Raw genomic sequence first — 23,018 nt, forward strand, 5'->3', positions numbered from 1 at the left:
ATGCTTTCTATAGGCTGAGATTAAAAGTCAACCAGGCGAAAGAAAACGATAATAATAATAATAATAATAATAAAAAATCCTAAACCATTAAAAAAGAAGGGTAAAAGAAAGTCCAGATCACACAAAGTCCAACAGGCCATAAAAATGAAGGCTGGAAACGTTACAAAATCTCCCTTCTCAACTGGGAGCCTGGCCAAACAACTACACGGGAGTTGAGTTCTGTGATTGTGAGTGAAAGTTGCATTGTCTGTCCCCGCCTGCCCTCCTCCTGTTCTGATCTCTAATTTTAGACATATCTGTGTTGACAGCATCCCTCAACAAAAAGATCAGCAGCAAGCTGTTCAAGTCCTAATCTGACATTTCCCACACTAAGAGAAAGGAACGGAATTCCTTTCTCTTTTGTAGATCTTTGCTCTGGGGTTGTAACTAATAAGTTATCACAACTGGCTGGTACTAGCACATCACCAATTAATACAACACATGCTGTTCATTTACCTTAAAAAAGGACTATCCATGAGCAAAAGAGAATTTGGTCCATGATCTATAGATACACGATCCCATAGTCACCAAATTAAAATTTAGAATATACAGTTGAGCAATAGGATATTATACCCTATGTCTTGAAAAAAATATTCAGTCAAATTTTGATTCTATATTTGAATAATCACATCTCCGAGGTGACTGTCCCTAAAAAGCCAAAAAGTATAGTAATCTTGTATATTGTGTGACTTGTCATTCTTGAAAAATGAAAGTACTAATAGCTAATATGTACTGTATTTACTCAGTGCCAGGCACTGTTCAAAGTTCAAAGTGCTCTGTGACAACTCATTTAACCCTCAAAACAACTCTGTGAGATAGGTACTATTATTATCCCTTCTTTACAAATGAGAAAACTGAGGGTCAGATAAACAATTTGGCTGAAATCATAATGGTAGGCAATAAAAGAGGTAGGATTTGAACTAGAATTCTTGCTACTGAATCTGTGTTCTTAACCACTGCTTTCTAGAGAGGAAGAAGACAAGGAAGGCAAGTCAGTTCTCAGCCCTGAGAATTCCACCTGGCTGATCTTTGTCGAAGAGTAAATATTTACTGACTCCTTATCACGTGACATGTTTTAGGTATATTACGCCTAGTGTTTTAGGCATGCCTAGTGTTTTAGGTATATTATGTTATTTAATCCTCCCCACAGTACTATATGGGAGGAACTATTACTCTATTTTACAAAAACAAAAACCCTGGCTTAGGAAGGTTATGAATTGCCCAAGGACATACTTGTGTTAAGTGATGGGACCGCCTCTGCTGGTTCCATTGGGATTATCAGTGATTTGAAAATAAGGTGAATAGCTATTGGCAGGAGATTCATGTTACTGAGGAGGGAAGAGAACTACTTTCCAGGCTAGCTGGCATTCTCCTTACGATGCAGGGCTGTGTATGTGACAAGAGGCTTCTTGAGCCTTTACTTTTCCTCAACAAGATGCGTACCACAGGATTGCTCGGAATTCAGATTCTTTCCTCCACTGTAGCCCATCAACAGATTAATTCCTGACAATATGGCTTTAACAGTGTGATTCTTTGTTTAGCCTTCTTTCCTTGCTTGTCCCAGCACTGTGCCAATTTGGGCCCCTTACTCCCAGAGCTTTCCTGGCTTCTGCTCCATTGTTCCAAAGAAGGGATTACTGACACACACTTTGGATCATTTCATTCTGAGGGCTTTGGGCTTTACCTGAGACTGCAGGTATGAGAGTTGTCTCATGGGAATCTACCTTCACCTTTACTGCATTTGTCAACCCTTCCTTATATACAGAAGTTTGTAATTAGAGACAGACACACATTTCATCAGAGATAGAGTTTGCACTCCTCGATTCTCTGAGGTGGTTTTGGATAATTTTCAAGAAAAGAGGGGAATATACTTTTTTTATTCTATCATTTTAAAACTAGAAGTCTAACAAATGTAACTGTTTTTTTTTCCCTGTCAAATTAATTCAGTAGCTATCCTTCTTGGAATGAACTCCAGCATAGATTAACTATCCATTGAACATAGAGCATATATTCCTTATTACCTCTGTTTAGAATTTTAGCTCCAGTTATTTCAAGAAAACATTCCAAATAATTTTAAAATAATCATTAGACAATTAAGTTTGGCAGTGCATTTTTACCACGTTTGCAATCATTACTGTTTCTTACACTCCACTCCTACCCTTTGGGTTCACTGTGCTTCATGTTGAAGTACATCATTTAATACTTCTATCAGCAAGGGTCTGGAGGTGGTGAATAATCAATCTTTGCTTTTCTGAATACATCTTTGTATTTCTCTTACATCTATATTACAGTCTAGCTGGATATAGAATTCTAGATTGACAGTTATTTCTGGAACTTTGAAGATATTAATGTATTGACTTTTGGCATCTCTTGTTGCTGGGAACAAGCCATCAGTTTATCCTTCCACAGCAGGAAAACTGTATTTTTAATAGCTTTTAATATTTTCCCTTTGTCCCAAGTGTTCTATTTCATTATGTTTTTCTCTAGATAAAGCTTTGTTTTATTTTCAAGCATGGTACTTGGTGATATTCTTAATCTCAGTCTTCAATTCAGCAAGTTTTAGCCATCATCTTTTCAAATATTGATTTTCTGCCATTCTTAAACCTTCTTTAAAAATTCCTATGAGATGAATGTTAGAACCTCTTGTTCTATCTTCCACGTACAACTCATTCTTTATATTATTCATTGTTGTGTACTGTATTATGGGTGAATTTCCCACAATTATCTTACAGTTCATTAATTCTGTCTTTGAACCTACCCAGTCTAGAGTTTATTCTATCAAATGAGTCTATTTCAGAGACTACATTTTTCATTTCCAGAATTATTTTTTCTATTACTTTGTCTTCTCATTTTAGTTCCTGTGTTACAACATCTTAAAGTTTTTTCTAATTTCTTCCTTTATCTTTTGAGTATCATAAATATACTTAAAGTCATTATCGGATTTCACTGTTACTTTCATTTCATTTGGGGTGAATTCAATTCTCATTTGTTATTTTTGTTGGCTTTCTCATGTAGAATTTTGGTGTGCACAATATTCTTCAGTGGGAGATTTTAATTTCTTCCTGCTTCTCCTCATTGCCTTGACCTTTTCTTCCTATGTGACAGTTTTATTATTTCCTGTGCTGGCCCCTGATACAACAGGATTTAAAGTAATGGTCTGAGGCTCTTGTTCTGGGTGACATGTGGGATATGGCAGAGTCAGTCCCAGGCTAGTGGCCAGTTGGATCCAGGTCTTGGGTGGGAGACTATGTTTGTTTTCTCTTGACTCTCTGGAACACAGGTTCTTATAAGCCACTGCCCTAGGGAGCGGTTGGTCACAGCATACCTGTAAACTCCTTTCTTGGACTAAGACGACTTCGTACCAAGCAGCAAATCTAGCTCCTATATCCATGCTTTGCATGAGTGCACCTGTAGTCCCTACAGTAGCATGGAATTCACATTTCTTCCTTCTAGACCTGGAATCCAGTAGACAACAGCTTTAATCCTACTAATTGCTTTGTGATTCTGTTATGTTTCTGGTTTATTGATATACTTATGTTTTCTTTTTCCTGAAAATGGCTATTTCTTTTTAATTTCCTCTATTTTGCATGTGATAGAGCTGAAGGAGCCTCAAAATACAACTTTACAATGCCAAACTGCTCCAATATTCAATTTCCCAAACATTCATTTTTATCAACAAAACAATCCAAAAATTCTACGTTGTCGAGCAAAGGTAATACTTTTCCCTCTCTCTCTTTTTTTCACCAGCAAACAAAGGAAAAGATGATTATGTCTTACTGACAGATTTTCTTATTGACTCACTACCCAAATCAGATAGCCCCAAATGATAAATTTTAATTTACTTTTTTTAACAGGAGGAAAAAAAAGGGTTGAGAAGAAGTAACAATTCAGTGGCCATATCTATTATTATCTGCATTACAGCTTAAAATCTCTGCAGTTTTACTTAATGTTAATCAGAGAGAAATCCAGCTATTTGTGCATGCATTTATTCAGCTTTTAATGGATAAAGCTGGGAAGTATAATAGGCCCAAAAGAGGGGAGTCATAATTTTGGAATTATTTTCTTAATGACCACTGAAGAAAGTTTTGTCACATTTATCCAGGACTTTTATTTCCAAAGAGGAGATTTACACATATTCTATTTCTGAAGGCTGCCTTACCTACGTTTCCATTTTACTTATCCACTCATGTTGCTGGCCTGTAAGTGTTATTATGCACAAGAGTTGAGGAATATAAATGTACCACACTTCACATAACATGTGTATTACTGAATATTTATGTATACATTGAATTTCAACAAATCAAATTGCATTTCACTTTTGAATTGTAATATACTTTAAAATGTATTTCTAGAGGAAAAGAAAATAGATTGAAACATCGTAAGACAGGGCAGAACTAGGAAAGTGAATTTAACAGTCAAGCACTTAACTGGAAAATAACTTAATAATGATAAGGAAGTGTATTTCTTAATTTAAATCTTGTACTGAAATATACCTCCCAATGTCAAGAACAATAGTAATTGCTAATGAAATGCGAATATACTCTAATTTTGTTGGAGGAACACCTGGAACTTTGAGACAAAACATGCATTAATGATAGCTGCTTTGGCAAAAGAAACTATCATCAGATGAACTGGCAACCTACAGAATGGGAGAACATTTCTGCAACCTATCCATCTGACAAAGGCCTAATATTCAGAATCTACAAAGAACTTAAACAAATTTATGAGAAAAAACCAAACAACTACATCAAAAAGTGGGCAAAGGACATGAACAGGCACTTCTCAAAAGAAGACATTTAGGCAGTCAACAAGCATATGAAAAAAAGCTCATCATCACTGGTCATTAGAGAAATGCAAATCAAAACCACAATGAGATACCATCTCATGCCAGTTAGAATGATGATCATTAAAAAGTCAGGAAACAACAGATGTTGGAGAGGATGCGGAGAAATAGGGATGCTTTTATACTGTTGGTGGGAGTGTTAACTAGTTCAACCATTGTAGAAGACAGTGTGGCAATTTCTCAAGGACCTAGAATCAGAAATACCATTTGACCCAGTAATCCCATTACTGGGTATATATCCAAAGGATTATAGATCATTTTACTATAAAGACAAATGCACAAGTATATTTACTGTGGCACTATTTACAATAGCAAAGACTTGGAACCAACCCAAATGCCCATCAATGATAAACTGGATAAAGAAAATGTGGCACACATATACCATGGAATACCATGCAGCAATAAAAAAGAAGGAATTCATGTCATTCTCATTCTCAGGGACATGGATAAAGGTGGAAACCATTATTCTCAGCAAACTAACACAGGAACAGAAAACCAAACACTGCAGGTTCTCACTCATAAGTGGGAGTTGAGCAATGAAAACACATGGACACAGGGAGGGGACGCACACTGGGGCCTGTCAGGGGGTTGGGGGCAAGGGGAGGGATAGCATTAGGAGAAAATGTCTAATGTAGATGACATGTTGATGGCTGTAGCAAACCACCATGGTACATGTATACCTTTGTTACAAACCTGCACATTCTGCACATGTATCCCAGAACTTAAAAAAAAAAAAAAAGAAGATAGTTGCTTGGAAGAATTTTTCTGTTTTCTCTCTCTAACGGGGAAGGGGGAAAGAACAGATTCTAGAGACACACTAGGGTTCAAATCTTGACTGCCCTTTATTATGGATGTGATTTTAGGCTAGATAAGTAACCTCTCTGAGGCTCAGTTTCTTCACCTGTAAAACAGGAATAACAATAACTACTTTTTATAGTTAAATGTAAACTAAAAAAGTTGCCTGGTATATAGTCGGAATTTAGTATGGTGACTATCAGTGTTATTAGCATTCACTGGCTTTTTTCCTGGAAGGTAAGAAAAATATAAATACAAATACATATAAATACAGACAACTGCACTTCTACTGTATCTGACCTAAGGGACACTCAAAGCCATGTTTCTCTATTTCCATTATCTCCTGTGTCCAGAGAGAAATCAGGTTCTATACAAATTTCCCTTAACAGGAGGGAAGACAGGACAACAGGAAGACAGGATTAAAAGAAGACATTAATTATAAGCTCCCACTGAGTGCTCATGATGTTCCGTGGTACTCCCTATGCACCATGCTATATGTTTTATACATGATCTTGTTTAATCCTTACAACAACCCACCCGGGTAAGCATTAGTATTCTGTTTAAAAAGAGGAAGTCAAGCTTACAGTTTAAGTAATTCATCCACAGACCAGTAACAGACCTGTTCTGTCCAGTAAGTGACAGACCAAAAATTCAAACCCAGATCTGTGTATTGAAAGCCTTTTTCTTTTTAATGACATCATACCACATCCTACCAGGAAGACAAAATTTATCAACAACATGTGACATAGTAAGAATATACATTTGGTCTCTGCCCTCAGTCCCTGGCACAGAGCTCCTAAAACCCTTGGGATTCCCTAGATGACAAGAATGAGAAGAGTATCTTTTCTCATTTGTAATAAGCCCCTTTCAATAGCACCTGAGTTTATGACGTGACTTTTGGAGACTAGGGGCTGGCTGCTAAACCAGTCATAAGATTAGAGGGTTTTAACTTTTGGCCCCACCCCTCATCCTGACCTCCAGGGAGGGAAGAGAGGCTGGAGACACAGTCAATCACCAATGGCTTAATGACTTAATCAATCATACTTAGGTAATGAAACCCCAATAGAAGCACCTAAATGATGGGGTCTAGAGAACTTTCAGGCCAGTGAACACACCCATGGGCAGGGAGGGTAGTGAACCTCAACTCCATGGGGACAGAAGCCCCTGTGCTCTGGACTGTTCTGGACCTTGCCCTATGTACCTCTTCATCTGGCTGTTCACTTACATTCTTTATAATATCCTTTATAATACACCTGTATGTGTAAGTAAAGGATTTCCCTGAGTTCTGTGAGCTGGTATATAGCACATTATCAAACCTGAGAAAGAGATCATGGGAACCTCCAATTTGTAGCCAAGTCGCACAGACGTATGGGTAACCTGAGGACCCACTACTTGTGACTGGCATCTGAAGTGGGGAGTAGTCTTGTGGGACTGAGCCCTTAACCAGCAGGGTGTGCACTAACTCTGGGTAGTTAGTGTCAGAACTGGATTAAATTGTAGGGCACCCAATTGATGCTCCAGAGAACTGGAGAGTTACTTGGTGTGGAAAACCCACAAGCTGGTGTCAGAAGTGTTCTGTGAGTAGAAACAGATCCTAACAATAATAATTCAACAGTAGAGTGAAGGGATTACATACCCTAAGTGATACAGAAAACTGTTAAATTAACATGAAAACTGCATTTCAGATGCCCATGTTGAATCACTTTTAAATGTATACTGAATTAAAGAGATAAATCCAGCCAGCGAATGTGAACGTGTCTGTAATGATTATATATTAAATAAACTTGACCTTGACATCTTATATCATAGCTGAAAAGGGAATTGTTAGTCTCTGAAGAGTAGCACCACCAAGTTATTTACAAGTGGGGCATTATGATGATTTTAGAAGACATGGAAGAGACATATCAAGGAAAAGAATGATTTTTAACAAAATCAAGTGATTTTCAATATCTCCATCATCAAAGGCTCTTTTTTTTTTTTTTTTTTTTTTGAGGTGGAGTCTCACTCTGTCGCCCAGGCTGGAGTGCAGTGGTGTGATCTCGGCTCACTGCAACCTCCGCCTCTCAGGTTCAAGCGATTCTCCTGCCTCAGTCTCCTGCATAGCTGCGACTACAGGCATGTGCCACCACGCCTGACTAATTTTTTGGTACATTTTTAGAGATGGGGTTTCACCGTGTTAGCCAGGATGGTCTCGATCTCCTGACCTCGTGATCCACCCACCTTGGCCTCCCAAAGTGCTGGGATTACAGGCATGAGCCACCACTTCCGGCCATCAAAAGCTTTGACTATCAAGTACCCTAAGAAATGCATAAAAAACCCATGTAATTATTAAGGAAAACAAATCCCTTAAGTAAAGGGAAATAGCCAAGGTAGAAGTATACCAGCTGCTAAAGTAAGGAACTTTTTGATATTACAGAACATGGCAAGCTCTTTTAGTCACTTAAGTACTGGGTCTTCATAAAAAGTTTAGGTGCTTCTAAATTTAAATGTCTGAAATTACAACAGATTAGCAGAAGTAATATAGTCTATAGGATACATATAAAAGTATATCTTATAAAAAATTAAATGTAGGACAATATTACACAACAGAGTATATTACAGCTTTTAGAATTGTTTAAGAAAATGGTGTGGTAGGCAGAATAATGGCTTCCCAAACTTGTCCACACTCCAGTCCCCAGAAGCTGTGCATGGCAAGAGGGACTTTGCAGATATGATTAAGTATCTCCAGAGGGGAAGATTATGCTGAATTACCTGGGTGGACCCAATATAAACACAAAGGAAGGCAGGGGTGTCAGAGACAGAGAAAGAGATTTGACGATGCTGGGGGCTTTGAACATTTAGGAGGGGACCATGAACCAAGGAACACAATCAGCTCCTAGAAGGTGGAAAAGGCAAGGAAACAAATTCTTCCCTGGGGCCTCCAGAAGCACACAGCCCTACTCACTGATTTTAGGTTTCTAGAGTCCAGAACTGAAAGACAATGTATCTTAGAGCTCTTCACAATGTAAGCTTTTCCCTCTTTCTCCATGAATGAGAGGCTTTGTTTTGCTGGGTGCCCCCAAGACTCTATGGCAGGCTCCTTTTATTATTAACAATAAACTAACTCCTGAAAACCAAGCCAAATACATTCTGACTCAAGACTGAAGTATCTTTCCAGTGCAAAACTAACCAGGAATTTGATGTTCAGTTATAAGAGTCCTTTAGTGAAATTCTAATACTTCCTACTACCTATAATTTGCATTTTACAGCATTATTCTATGTAGAATAGCCACAATACAACACTGATCTAAGTTCTTTGAATACCCCTTTAGCAGCCTCTCTCATACTTTTCTTTCTGTTTGTATCTTTGGATAACTAGTACATTATGCCTTTGAGATCCCCATCTCAAATTCTCCCAAAGCCCTTATAATTGTTTGGCTCTCATAAGGTTTATTTGTCTACATATCATAAACTTATTTTGTTTTCTGTATTTGTTTTGGCTGGCTACAAACTGGGAGAATGGATGTCGATAAAGGTTGCCAGATTAAAATGACATCCAGTAAATTTGAATTCCAGCTGAATAATGGATCATTTTTTAGTATAAATATGTTGCAAGTAACATGTCCTGCATTTTTATTTGCTAAATCGGGCAACTCTAATGCTCTAACTTCTTGCAACGAACCTAGTCCTGAGTAGGTATATTACAGGTAGAAGGATAAGTAAGAAATGTTTTCAACTTCAGATTTTTAAATCAATGTCCAATTTTCAAAGAACTATCTATGCTAAATCTTATAATTCCATCTTACTTTAATGATCAGAAACATGGTTAAAATTTTTAGAAGTTTATCATATAATGTGAACAAAGAAGGCCATTTTATTTACCCCTTCACTAAAGATTTTAGAAATCTCATATTCCTATATAGTTTCTCATATACTATGCTCAAATTCCTAACCTCTATTCCAGGTATGGAATAGGACTATAGTATTCAACCTTGAAGATTAAATTCTCATCCGCTCTCCAAAGAGTGTGTATTCTGAATGGCTTCCCCAGAAGTGGGGGTGAATTTGACAAATTACTAAATGACAAAGAAAAGAGCACAGACTGGATTCACTTATCCTTCTCTTTGACAGCATCACTCATTAGCTATGTTACTGTTCTTGAGAATTTACAGCTTCTCTTCACTAAAATGCCATGTACCTTTTAGTTCTTGATGTTTGTATGTTACAGCAGAGCAACAGCTTTTAAATGCCAGTGGATGGTAGAGTTTTTATTGCCTCTGTGAAATAAGCACAATGAAGTAAGCTTTTCATAAAGGTAAATGTTTCTAACCTAAGAACAGCCCCTTTAGTCTCAGATATTATATCCTTTTATTTTTTATTGTTCATGTTAAACTTTCTTTTATGAAATTATGATGATAGTAGATGTAAAGATTTTAGAAAACATCCTTCCTTTGAAAATTGGTTGGCAAATTTATGTCTCCCAAACTTTTAAAAAACTTTCATATGTCTGTAAATTTAAATGTATGAGCATAATGCAGAATGCCTTTTATGTCTGTTTCAGAACTACCACTTCATGTCTAACAATGTTAAGTAATTTCACCTCTGACTCATGTATCTCCAGGTTTGGAAGTAGAAAGAGGTGGACTCAAGGAATTATGCTAGGCTGAGGACATGTTGGTGGAAAAAGAGTATTTCCATTCCCTTGTAAAGTTCAGAAAACATGTTTTAAGTTTTTTTCTTTCCTACTGGAAGATCTGAATTACGTGCCCTGATCTCTGGCACAGTGTTACTTGATATATTTTAAACACTGTTGTTTTGGTTAAGTCAGCAGTAACATGTGCACTCTATAAATGTCAAACATAAAAGGCAACACACTCAGCATTCTATAAAGCATGGCAAACAATTCAGCATTGCAGACATTTGAAATATCTATAGTATAGCTCAGCTCATTCTCACTTGGAACAAAGAAATTCTTTTCCCCCCAGTTGTTATGGCTAACACGGATTAGGAAAGCTCAAGAATATTTCCTTGCTTCTTTCAGAAGAAAAGGCTTTTGATAAACATGCTGGGAGAAATCATGAAATATTATGAAGGCATGTACTGGCATTTTTCAAAAATCCCATTTGATTCAACCCTTTATAATTTACTTTAATCCTCATGCCATCCCTTCAAGGTATACATTGCTATCCATGACACAGAAGAGCATAGAGAGGCTGAGTATAACTTAAGCAGCTCAGACGAAATTACATAGCTAATGAGTGATGCCGTCAAAGAGAAGGGTAAGTAGGATAAGTGAATCCAGTCTGTGCTCTTTTCTTCTAGATCAAGTTGTATATTCATATCTTCTGGTTGATTCTGAAAATAGGAACGGCTCTTATCTACTGCAGGTTATTTAACCATGGCATAGACAAAACATGTTCACAATCCTTGTCCAGCCAAAAATGGTATTTTGGAAGTACCTTTACATAGTCTTGGTTTGGTAGAAAATTTTGATGAAGAGATATGATTCAAAACCATTTTAATGCACAAAGCCACTCCTAGCTCAGGATGACTAACCATAACCCACCAGCTGTTTCACAGCATGAATTTCAGTGTAGCTTACAGCCAATGAGCAGTGAAAAAAAATTGCATCTGTGACCCATTTTTCTTTAGTTTCTAGTCATTTATATCACACACAGAACTGGATGGAACCTAAGGAAGTAATCCTTAGTTATTTCCAATTTTTTCACTTAAAATACAAGTACCTCTCTGGGAACAAGATGAGGTTGAATGGTTGAATGAGGAAATATGAGAAAACACACACATACAAAACATAATGACTAGTAATGTCATCCTCAACTTAAAAAATACATGAAAGATTCCTATCCAAAAACATCTCACAGTTTCTGCTAGAATGTCATGTCCCTAATAGTGCTCAGCCAGTATCAGATGGTTACTTCGATGGGTCACATAGGACTATAAAAACATTTGTGTTTGATGCAGTGGGTACACTGCTGGGATCCCAATAATAAAAACAAAACTCCCAAACTGGGTTTTCTGATTCTATGCTTTAAATATTTGTACTGTTGTTTTTATTGATGCTTTTATTTTGTTTGTTTCTAGTCTTAATTTCTTTCTCTCTCTGAAAGAACTTTCATTTAAGGCAAGTCTTAAATGAAATATCACGCTGTCTAGGAAAAGACATATTGGCTGCAATGAGGAGGATGGAGTGATGGAAGAGTGGCTAAGTCTGTGTGTATGCATGATTAATATAATTATGTAACATAATTTACGGAGAACTTTCGAACATAATTTTCAACTGAATTCACACAAAGATCTTGTTAAACTGGTGTCATCCCCTCTTCTCTTTAGCTGAATTGACATAAAGAAAAGAAGACTTGTGCTTATTAAGGGAACTTGGAAGTCACGGTCTCCATTTAATAGATGGGGACTAAGTAGCAGGTCTTGACTGAAACACCAGCTCTCTCTCTTAATAGCTGTGGGATCTGGGGCTAGTTTCTCATGAATCGTTTTTCTCATTTGTACTTGCTGGAGGAAACTGAAGTTTATTATTTTCCCAAGGGCAACAAAAATAGTCACTGGAGGAACTATGCCATGGACTCCTGTTGATTTAAGGAACTATAAGAAACATTTCACTGCAGTGTCACAACAGTGAATCAGCTAAGAAGCCTGGCCTCCTCTGCTGCTCTGTGTCTACATTCAGGCATCAAGAAGCAACCATATGGTGGTTTTAATACAACTCATCTCTGTGAATTATAATCTTTAATATGTGTGTGTGCATCTCCCAAGGATATTGAAGTTTGAGCCCTAGGGGAAAAATTATACACTTTATTCTTTATTCTTGAGAAATAAACAGTTCATTACAATGCACCCCTGGTTGGAGCATGCATAGGAGTGTGAGGTTCACACTCCAAAGTCTTTATTCATTGACAGAGTTAAAACAGAAGGAAAAATAACATAAAAATCATGGCAAATGTTATAGATTCCTTTAAAGTACTATATTAATATACCGGGATTAAGAATGACCACATCAATCACTTTTTTTTGCATGCCTGGGACACGTACAAGGTGAAATAGTTGCACACCTCACCTAGGGGTGACTTTGTATTGTTTGGAAGAAAAGAACAAACAAAGTCACACTGTGATTGAATCCTGAGATTCTATCCTATCCTGGGGGAATCCAGAGTAAAGCCATTGGGTTTCCTTTAGCATACCAATCAGCAGGGGCAAGCGAAGGCCAGCCTGGTATGAAGGTGACATCAGAGACATCTGTGTCCCTAGAATTCTAATAGCGCTCTGAAGTCTGGGCTTTATACTATCATCTGAAGGGCTGTGCATAGAAGCGTAATGCTTAAGAAACACCCTTTGATGATGAAAATATATGGCACTTCAAAATAGCCTGCTTTGTGAAAAAACAATCTGCCACATTTAAATTCTGAATATAGCTAACATTGAAATAAAATTGTCTGGATTACCTGTTGCAATAAGAGAGAGCTAATTTCATCCTGCCCTTGTCTTCATAACTGCTAACCATCCTTTAACCTCCAGCTCACCCATCCCCTTGCTGTCGTGGCAACGTTTCAATCTATTTACATCTGATATGTCCAGAAAGTAAGTCAAGCTGGTGAAGGTGCCTACTGTGTGGTTGGAGCTCCACAGCTAGCTTAGCACATTTACATAGTGCTGAGTAAATGCTTGTGGAATCACTGAAGGATGATACACAACAGGTGAAATAGTTAAGAGGGAACTGAATGAGTTAGCTAGGGTATTCGGCCTCAGAGTTCATGAAAAAGGCTTGGATATGCTTCAGTTTATGCTTATCTTGAAGAATAAACTATTTTTTTCTTGCAAATAATTTATACTTCTTAATGAAAAAGAAAATGGGTTTGTAAAGAACCTCCTTTGTGGTTCTAACACAGAAATTGCCAGTATCACCAAAGATTTCTACAGTTCATAGTATTAGGCATATGAATACTAGGCCAACAGCAATCATTCTAAATTGGTCAACACAAATAAACTAGCAACGTGGGAGCCATGTGGGATGTGCTCACATTTAAAGAATACTGATGTAAGTAAAGTAACAAAGTCTTCCTTGGGACCTTGACCTAATGTGGCATACCCGTTATCTAAACTGACAATCTGTTTGGGGCAGACCATGTCTCTTTGAAATGAATTATCTGAAAGCAAGTCCCTCCTCTGGAGTCTAATAACACGTTATTAACTCCACTGAGGTATCTTTGAATTACAAATGTGTCATCACACATATAACAGTATAACATCATTTCTGTTTACAGTAAACACAGAGAAATTGAAAGCTACCACCATCTCAGAAGTACATCCAAACCATATGAACCTAAGACTTTACTTTCAGGGACCCCTGTCACTCATGAGGCTATGTCACATGTCAGCAGCAGACCTGGCTCTACACCTCTGCCTTCAGTCTCTGTAGGTTGTTGCATAGTCCTTGGCTTTGACAAAGTCATTCAGAATGGCTGGGCCTCAGTTTTCCCAATGACAGGGTTGGACCAGATACAGATGTGAAAATAAATACAATTTAAAAGCTGTTGGAACCCCCAAAACACTTTAAGCTTTGAGAGAGATATGGCGGTGATCTGAGTCATACAGCATGTTTTGCAATTCTACTTCTTAGATTATAGCTTAACTCTCTTCCTCATTGTTTTTGTTCTGTAAATGACTACGAGACCAGATATCGGACCTCTACCTTCCAATCACAAATCTTTGTTAGAGATTAACTGCCTTCTTTATTGTCCTGACCTATCTCCTGACCTAACTCAGACTAGATGGTGCCCTGAACAGGGACTCCATGACAGTTACATCTGCAGTAACTGCAATGGAATGTTAAATGTACCTTTCTCAAAAGAGAAGGACCATCTGAACTAATCAGGCCATTGTGACTACGTATTAAGCCTTACACAGAAAGATGTTGAAATTCTGCTAAAATTCCCCAGGCTTTGTCTACATAAGCAATCTCAGACTTCTATGCTTTGTAACACTGACTTCCATTGTTAGGAATCTGTGCTTCTTGAGTGGGCTTGTCCTCAACTTTTGCATTTAAACTCTCTTTAATCTAGATTCTGACCCTTTTCATTTTTTAGGTTGAATAGAGTACCTGAGAGGCCCTGTAGGTGGCTAGGGCTACACTGTCTTCCCAGTGCTTTCATCTATTTCCTCTCCTGAAGTTCTGGTGGACAAACACAAAAAACAAAAAGCAAGATGATTTTAAAGGCACTTGATGATTCAATTGTTCTTAGGATGAAAAAAATAGCTTAAGAATTATCTTAAATATTTTCCTGGGACAAAACTAGGAAAAAAGTTAAAACTATCCATATAGGCGGGTTTTCTCCCACCTCCCTTTTTAATACCCAGGAATGTACTGGCTAAAATATTCCCAGCAATTCATGTACAACTCTAGAGGGCACCATTCATAACAAAGACAATGTCAATGGTGTTTCCTGGAGCATGCCACTCAGTGGCCTTAAGGAGCCAATGAGTGGGCCTGCACTGGCATCTTATCTCTACTACTTACTAGTTATATGACCCTTGGCAAGCTATTTGATCTCTCTGATTCTGTTTCCTTCTCTATAAAATGGAGTTGATAAAGTGTATTTCCAAAGTCTGCTATAAAAGTTAAATTAGATAACATGTGTACAGAATCTGGTGTTAGGCAGCATACTAACACCTATATTAGTTCTTTAAAATCATAAAACTATCCTATTTCATGGTATAAGAAACACCTGTATCTAGAACTTGTGGCCCATACTATAGGGAGAGACCAAAAGATACTGAGAAATTGGCAACAGATTTCATATCCTAAAGATGTGGAAGATACCTGAAAGTTAAAGAGGTCAGAATGTAGTGGCCCCAGAAGCACCTAATTTTGAAGTCTCAAAAGTGTGATAACTGGCAGAAAAGAAGACTAATCAGCATACTAATTTATTAGGGTATGTTGGCACAACTATTATCAAGGATAAGCAACTGTTTAAGACATGTTGCATTCATTAAGGTTATACGTGCTGCCAACAAATTACTGTATGCTTAATTTAAACCTTTTTGTGCCTTCCTTAGTAATCTAGGACTTGTCAATATTTAATTGCACTAAATCTTTAATTGATTCTTTAGATAAGAAGCAATTAACCTACACAATAAAACTATAATTTAGGAATTACAGACTTTCAAAATGATGGAACTGAGATTTTATATGGCATCTGGTCTAAACTCTAATGCGACACCTGGGAAAACTGAAGTCTAGAGCAGCCAAGAGACACACCTACAGTCACACAAGGCAAAGGCAATTCTGGCACTTGGTTTCATTAACTTATTGTAATTTTTTCTTACTATAGGAAACCCTTATTTGGCTTGCCTAAATACACAAACCAACAATTTAACATTGGACATAGGAGTTCCCATCTCAACTCTGCATAATTTGGGGTTCACAAGGCAATGAAAGAAAGCTGAAGGGCTGGGTCAATGATGGACAAAAGCAGTGTGGTGGGGCTGTGTGGGAAGGTCTGAGGATATTCAGGAAGGCAAAGGAAGAATAAATTAGAGATCTATCGGTCTGGGATTTGAGTAGTGGCAATTAGGGTCTATTAAGGGACCAAATATAGAATTATTCTCTATATTCAGGACGTAGCACAGTGACTAGCATGTAGTAGGTTCTTAGTCCTCATTTACTGTATGACTGGATAATGAACTGTAATTGAATGAATGAAAGAAAAAGCCTGTTTCTAGAGAAGAAATGAGACCTTTAGGGGTAACAGAGCAGGGGGACTGCCTAGTACAGTCTGTTAAGGGAGGAAGAGGAAGAGTCAGCAAAGCTATCCCTAACCTTAGCATGAAGGAGGTAGCTCGTTTCCCTTGCAAGGACAGTGAGCGTGTGGCCCTTTTGCTTCCATCCACATTTCCATTCTGAGGAAGTGCAGTAGTTTCTATGGCACTGGGTCTGTTTCTAGCCACACTGCCCAGGATGGAACATGAGGAAGGGGAATGCTTGAGGGGAGTGTTTCTCCAAGAGCAACAGAAATTTCAAATCCATAACGTCACATTATTTTGAGAAGAGAGTCTGTGCTTACATGCTAGCCATGCAAACTACTGCCCATATGGACATGGATGAGAAAAATGCTTCATAGCAGGAACTGAAGATTAAGAAACAAATGTGATTCTAGGCTAGCAGAGCAAACTCCACCTAACGAAGAATGAGGGAAACCTTGGATTTCCTGGCCAACTTTTCATTCACTGAAAATGTGGCCATCTGTGGTCCTAAGCCTGGTGTGCTTCAACCTTCTGCCAAGTCTGTTAAGGCTAGACTTTCAAAGCAGGAGTCATTTTAAGAGCACTGGTGGCACAGACATGATACAGAGCTATATCTCACTATATTTTCCAAATAGGTCAGTGTTTGAAATTCCCTTTCCTTTAAACATCTATGTCTAATATTTTTCACCTTTGTATCATAGGATGTGGCCCCTTGAAAAAATACACACCATTCATCACCTCTTGTATTTTCCTGGGATTAAACAGAGAAATTATAAAAATAAGCTGCATAAATACCCAAGAAAGGCCTTTCAAGGTTCTTATGATGTAAGCAACTTCCTACTTAAAAGGAATGCCAACACCTCAGTGGATAATACCAAAGAATTGGCTAATAACTTTTCTATATAACTTCTAGTAACTAATGGCAAAATGACAGTATGTGTGTCAGTTGCTAGGACAGAGTAATGGATTCTGCTGTATGTTCATATGAAACATATACACAGCCCAAGGAGAAAATGTGATGTATTTAATGTGATCTTCATTTAACATTTGATTAAGGCAAAGCTGGTGCATTTTTAAAAACAGTCTTTCAAAACCAAGGGAACAGGTCAGTGAAAAGACCAATGATATAAACACTCTTCTCCAACTCACAGAGTTGTCGAGACTTTTACATTTTTCACACAGTTTCAATTCTCTAAAAAGAAATGCCACCTAAAAAATGTGCTAAGCACCCTCTAAACATTTCTTATTATGTTGCCGATGCTGGTACTCACCCCTTTACAGTGGCTTACTATACTCATCTTAACTCAGCTCTGTATGCCATTCAGGGAATACACACAAGTTGCTATTTGAAAGAAAGGGGAAGCATCTGTTGGAATTTTTATATTAATATTTGTAAAACATCTTGAGAAAAAATAGGAAAAGGCAACCCAGAAAATAGTGTTCTGCAATGAAATTATAGAAAAGGTAGTAAAGAAACCAAACTAAAAGATTTTTCTAATAAAGGAACAGTTTTGTTCTCATCATACAAATAATCTTAGCTAAATGAAGATAAGAACTAGAAGGCTAATTCTAAAACAGACCAGTTTTTGGACAAGAGTGAAAACATACCTTTGTGTCTAAATTTATCATACAATAAACTCCCTGGAATGGTTCTCGTGTTGTCTAGCTCTGAGCATATTGATTCTTCTCTTGTTTTTGTCTTTAATTACGCTGCTGAACTCCTAACCTCTTAAGTAAAAGTGAGCCTAAAGAAACAGGGTGACTAAAGTCACGCGAATGTCCACTCACCTCCCATAATTTTGGACTGGCAGTTAATAAACTCCGGCTTCCTGTCTGTGAGGTACCTCTGGCAGGTATGGTGGAGGATCTGGAAGAAGGTGCATTTTTCTGACGCTGTGCTGGCTACCCACTGGTCAAAAGCATTTTCAAACAACAAATCAAACTCTGCCGAATCCTGGAAAAGACAATGAAATAACTACTCATCTCAATCTAGAAAAACTGCTGTTTCTAGATTACTCCTGTCAAAAGATTTATAAAGGCTAAAACAAAGACTTTGATCGCAATCATAAGGCTCATCTTTATCCAAGTGTATGGAGAGTCTGCATTTCTCTGTTTATGAAGCAAACCCCAAATCTTACAGTATTGATACACGTTCCTAGGAAACTAGTATCACACAAGTTGAGATAGCCTAACTAAACACTGACAAATATCAGAATTCAGATCATGTATTATCTTCCCAATTTCCTGGAAAAGGGATTCCTTTAGGTTCTCAGCAATGACCTATATTAATCTGGCCCCTAAACTTCGCTAGGAAGATTCCCTCTTGCTATTTTAGTCTATAGTAACAATTTATATTTTATTATTCTTCATTGTTAGCATTTTGTGAAGTGTGTGTGTGAGCAATGGGAATGTACTTTGTATAGATAACTATGTCATAAAATGTTCCTCCGATTAAAAGCAAGGGAATCACAATACATACTGAAAGATACCATTCATTTACTTCATACTGAACTTCGTACTTGCTGATCAATGTTACCGGAGATCACATATCTTCAATATGCATTCTCTTAGGTCCTTCTATTAAACATGATGAAAAGATGTATAATTTCACTTAAGAAAGGACTATGTATCCGAAAGTTTTAATCACATAATTGAAATAGAGAAATAACCTTCTTAAGAATGATTCAAACCACCACCACCACTACCAAGGTCAATCAGAGAGTCATCTTGTGAAAAGAATGCCTTTGCTCAGCATTGGACAATTCACTCACCCCATTAGGATCGATACCATTAACCTGGCGAAGCTGCTCGAGCATCCACTGTGATCTCCGAACAAACGATGTGGAGCCTTCAAACTGTTTGACCTTTGTAATGGACGCCTGTGTGGGTTTCTTGTTTGTCACTGCCAAGAAAAGATCACTCAGATTAGTGCACCTGCAAGTTGGTGGTTTGTTTCCACATTCAGTGCTGTTTCTACATGACACCTACTGTGTATATGCACAATAACAGAGAGAAGGCGGAGGGGGAAAGGAGGGAATATGAATAAGTATGTGTGCCTTTGGTCAGGGGTGAACGTAAAGGAAATAGATGTTATAATCTTCACTCTTGAAGCAGTTTACAATATAATTATAATTGTAAGGGCTGCTTCATCTATGTCTTTATCCATTCAAACTGAAAATGACTTAAGTGAATAACACCAAGCACCTTCAATGGAGGCTACAAGTGCACAATTACAGCTTGCAGGAAAAGAAGCATATAATACTGACAGGGATCAGGTAGGGTTCACTGGGAAAGGTTGAATTTTAAAGGAAAGGAAGGTAATTGGCTCCCCTAGAGAACTGCAAAGTATATTTCTAGTTTTATAGTCCAGTGTAAACATCTTAGGCTTCAGTGATGAGGAGTAATACCTCACTCAAAAAATCCCCAAACTATTTGGCTCTCTAATATTGTTCAGTTTGTATCTAGTTTACATCTAATTATGATTGAATCTGGTGTTCTGGGCACACCTCCACACCTGTAGGAAAAGGACAGTTTCTCCTCTCAGCCTCAGCGAGTTCTTCCCCTAAGCCTTTCTGTGCTAAAGATAGACAGCATCACCTCTCAGACTGATGTCAAGCATCAGGTACCAGGAGAGGCACTCTGAATATTTCTACATCTGCCTACTTTGTGACGTGGAGACTCAAGGGTAGGAAGTAATTAATGGTCTTTAAAGGGATTTCCTAAAAGCTTCTCCTGAACCCTGGCTGTAGGAATTAGCAAATTAAATAGAAAGGAATATACGGAAAGTAGAAATCATTATTGGCTATAATGAAGATGATCCTAATTACTGACTTGCTGAAGACTATGCATCTATAGCATATTCTTTCCTTGTTTCAAATCACCCAACAGATTCCACACTTTCCAATAACTATGCAGATGCTCAACAGATGGCAAAAAGAATTCTTAAGGGATGAAGGACAGAAAGCACCTGCTCCAATCACCATTGGTGAGCAGGAAGACTCTACAGTTCATGCATTCCATAGCTTATTGCAGCTCATTGTCTGGGGTCATTAAAGCAGGAAAGCAGAGACAAAGGAAAGGTGGCCACTGCCTTTAGATCTAGTGAGAACCCTACTTTTCCAGTACTGAAGACCACCTTTATGGCCTGAGTACTATCTACTCTCTCTGCTTCCAACCATAATTTAGTGAAGATTTGTTTTTAACTTCAAATAATGTTTTGGTTTATCACCCATTATTTCAGTTAGATTTGCTAAAAACTTCTGAATATTTCATACCAATTACATTTACTTTTATGATTAAAAGTCATCCCCTTAACACCCACAATCAGATGAATTTTTATAGTCTTCTGTTCACAAAGAGGAACAACCATTCTCTCCAACTGAATTCAGGCAGTATTACCAGTCTGCCCAGGACTCTGTCTATCCATTTAATTTGATTCATTTATTTTTTGCGTCTCCTATGACATAAATGGGAGACCTAATAGGCTTCTCTGATGACTGTGACCTGCTCTTACATTTTAATGTTAAAGAAAACAATACACCTGGAATACAGACAGGTCTTAAAATGTGCTTAAAAGATTAAAGAAGGCTTTTCAATAACAGGAAAACATGGGTTCCTGTATTAGACACACACCCCTAAACACACAAAGAGAATTTCCTCCTGTGTTTGTGTAAATCATACAACATTTAAGCCTGGGAAACATGAAGGCTTTCTTTCTAACTTTAAAGTTGTTATGAGCCCCTATTTTTACTTCTGGCCCATTTGTTTCCAAGTAATTTACAGCACTTTAAAAGCTTAAACACAACTCGAGATCACTGTATATTGCGGGCATATACACATCTAAGGAAGGTAAGTTCCACTGAAAGTTTGTCATTGAAATGAGGCATGCAGCAACCCCAACTATTATGACAAATGGCCACATGGAACTCCTCCACAGTGATCACACTGCAGAGCAGTCTTTTTTAACGGAGGCAGTTGTAAGTCTATCCATTTCTGCCTTTTCTCCCCTATTAGTTTATTCCTCGCCCAGTTCTTGGAGTCTGGCTAGTTTTCCTGGGCACTGAGCCCGGTTTGGTTTAATTTTTGTTTATTGTTATTATCTCCAGCATCCTAGTTTCTGTTTTGAAGCAGGTGTCTTAAAATTATATTATTATATACACATTGTATAGAGTTAAATTAAGACGTTCCCCTTCTGAAATCAAAACACTTGCACACACACACCCCATTGCCAGACTTTTTGAGTACGTACTTGTAGACAACATGTTTTAACTATTTCATGTTTTGTTGTTTTTGGGGTCAATAGCTGATAAAAAAAAATACATGCCAGTCACACAAAATCCAGATGTCTAGTGAAAAACAGTGATTTACCTTCTCCTTCCAAAGGAAAGCTAATTGACAGCACACCCTGGAAAATGCAACCAAATTATCTGGATCAGTAATATCATAGAGCTGCATGCTAGAGGCTCCCAAAGTCATTATTTTGGATAACTTTAAAGGTCAGATAACCAGGGAATTTCTGTTATGCCTTCAACATTCACAAGGAAGAGACCAACACAGAAGCATTTAAAGGAATAGTGTGGGCATGACTCCCAGGTAATACTGCAGACCACTCAGAAGCAGCCGATTCTCCCACTTCCTGCACTGGTATCGGAGGCAGGCAGAAGCATGGGGGCAACCAAATTCAGGCCGCTTTGCTATTAGTTCTGAAAAAACAACATGGTTTTCATAGCTTCATGCCTCCTCTTTGGCTTTCATGTAGCCTTGCTAGCACATTTCAGCTTTGGTGAAGAAGCAGTGACACAAACTATTATGTCCCGAATATCCAGAATATCACTGCCATCACTACTCAAGTGGAGTAACATCTCTGTTTCATGAACAAATGGTCGAAAGAGCTCTTTTTAAAAATCGCCCTTCCATGAGACATTTTATAAAAGCAAAATTTGAAAACTTGCTATACTCAAATGGTGGAGACCAGTGACCTTACCTGTGCCCAATAAGAAAATTCTATTTAAATAAAAACCCATAAGCCAGTCAATAACAAAGACCATGTCATATCAAACTTGGTCTTGCAACAAGTCAGAAAAGTAGAACTGGAACAAAAGTAGAAGAGGGAACAAAGATCAATGAGGAAAGACAGAAAGACAAGTCACTTGCATGTTATGTGAAATAGGAGAAGAGCTCATACCCGGCCAAGATTCAGAGGCAGACCCCTGTTTCAAGGTCCAGTGGCTGAAAGACCACTCTTTCCAAAAAGCCACACTCTTACACCTACACTCTCATTATTCACAGCATAATCCCTCAACTATTCCAAAAAGGAAAACCAGTTTGGCCTAAGAGACAAATTATCTATTTAAAATAAATAGCCTTAAAATATTATTTTAAAGGAAACAATCAGTATATACCACCTCTACATCCTCAACTAGCTCATATTTGAGATAGCTGAATAACATCTTTTTACACATTTTTATACATTTACTATACACATTGAACTTGAATTATTTTATAACTTGATGTGGCCATTTCTCAAAAGTAAAAAAGAAAGAAAAAAAGAAAAGGGGTGAAAGAAAACAGATTGCACCCCAAAAGCTAT

The 23,018-nt window shown here is 37.7% G+C and overlaps 1 protein-coding gene across 7 annotated transcripts in view; it reads right to left on the reverse strand.

The window, feature by feature from the left end:
* Positions 1 to 23,018, reverse strand: part of STXBP6 (syntaxin binding protein 6) — a 257,801-nt gene that overhangs the window by 28,314 nt on the left and 206,469 nt on the right. For all 7 annotated transcript variants that reach the window (XM_017851866.1, XM_017851868.1, XM_017851871.1 and 4 more), the window contains 2 exons: positions 19,201 to 19,331; positions 18,218 to 18,383 (listed from right to left, as the gene is read on the reverse strand). In XM_017851866.1, coding sequence (XP_017707355.1) covers positions 18,218 to 18,383; positions 19,201 to 19,331 — 297 coding nt within the window. The remainder of the gene's footprint in view (positions 1 to 18,217; positions 18,384 to 19,200; positions 19,332 to 23,018) is intronic.

This window comes from Rhinopithecus bieti, unplaced genomic scaffold (genome assembly GCF_001698545.2).
Source record: "Rhinopithecus bieti isolate Rb0 unplaced genomic scaffold, ASM169854v2 scaffold_32518, whole genome shotgun sequence".
Classification (NCBI taxonomy): domain Eukaryota; kingdom Metazoa; phylum Chordata; class Mammalia; order Primates; family Cercopithecidae; genus Rhinopithecus; species Rhinopithecus bieti.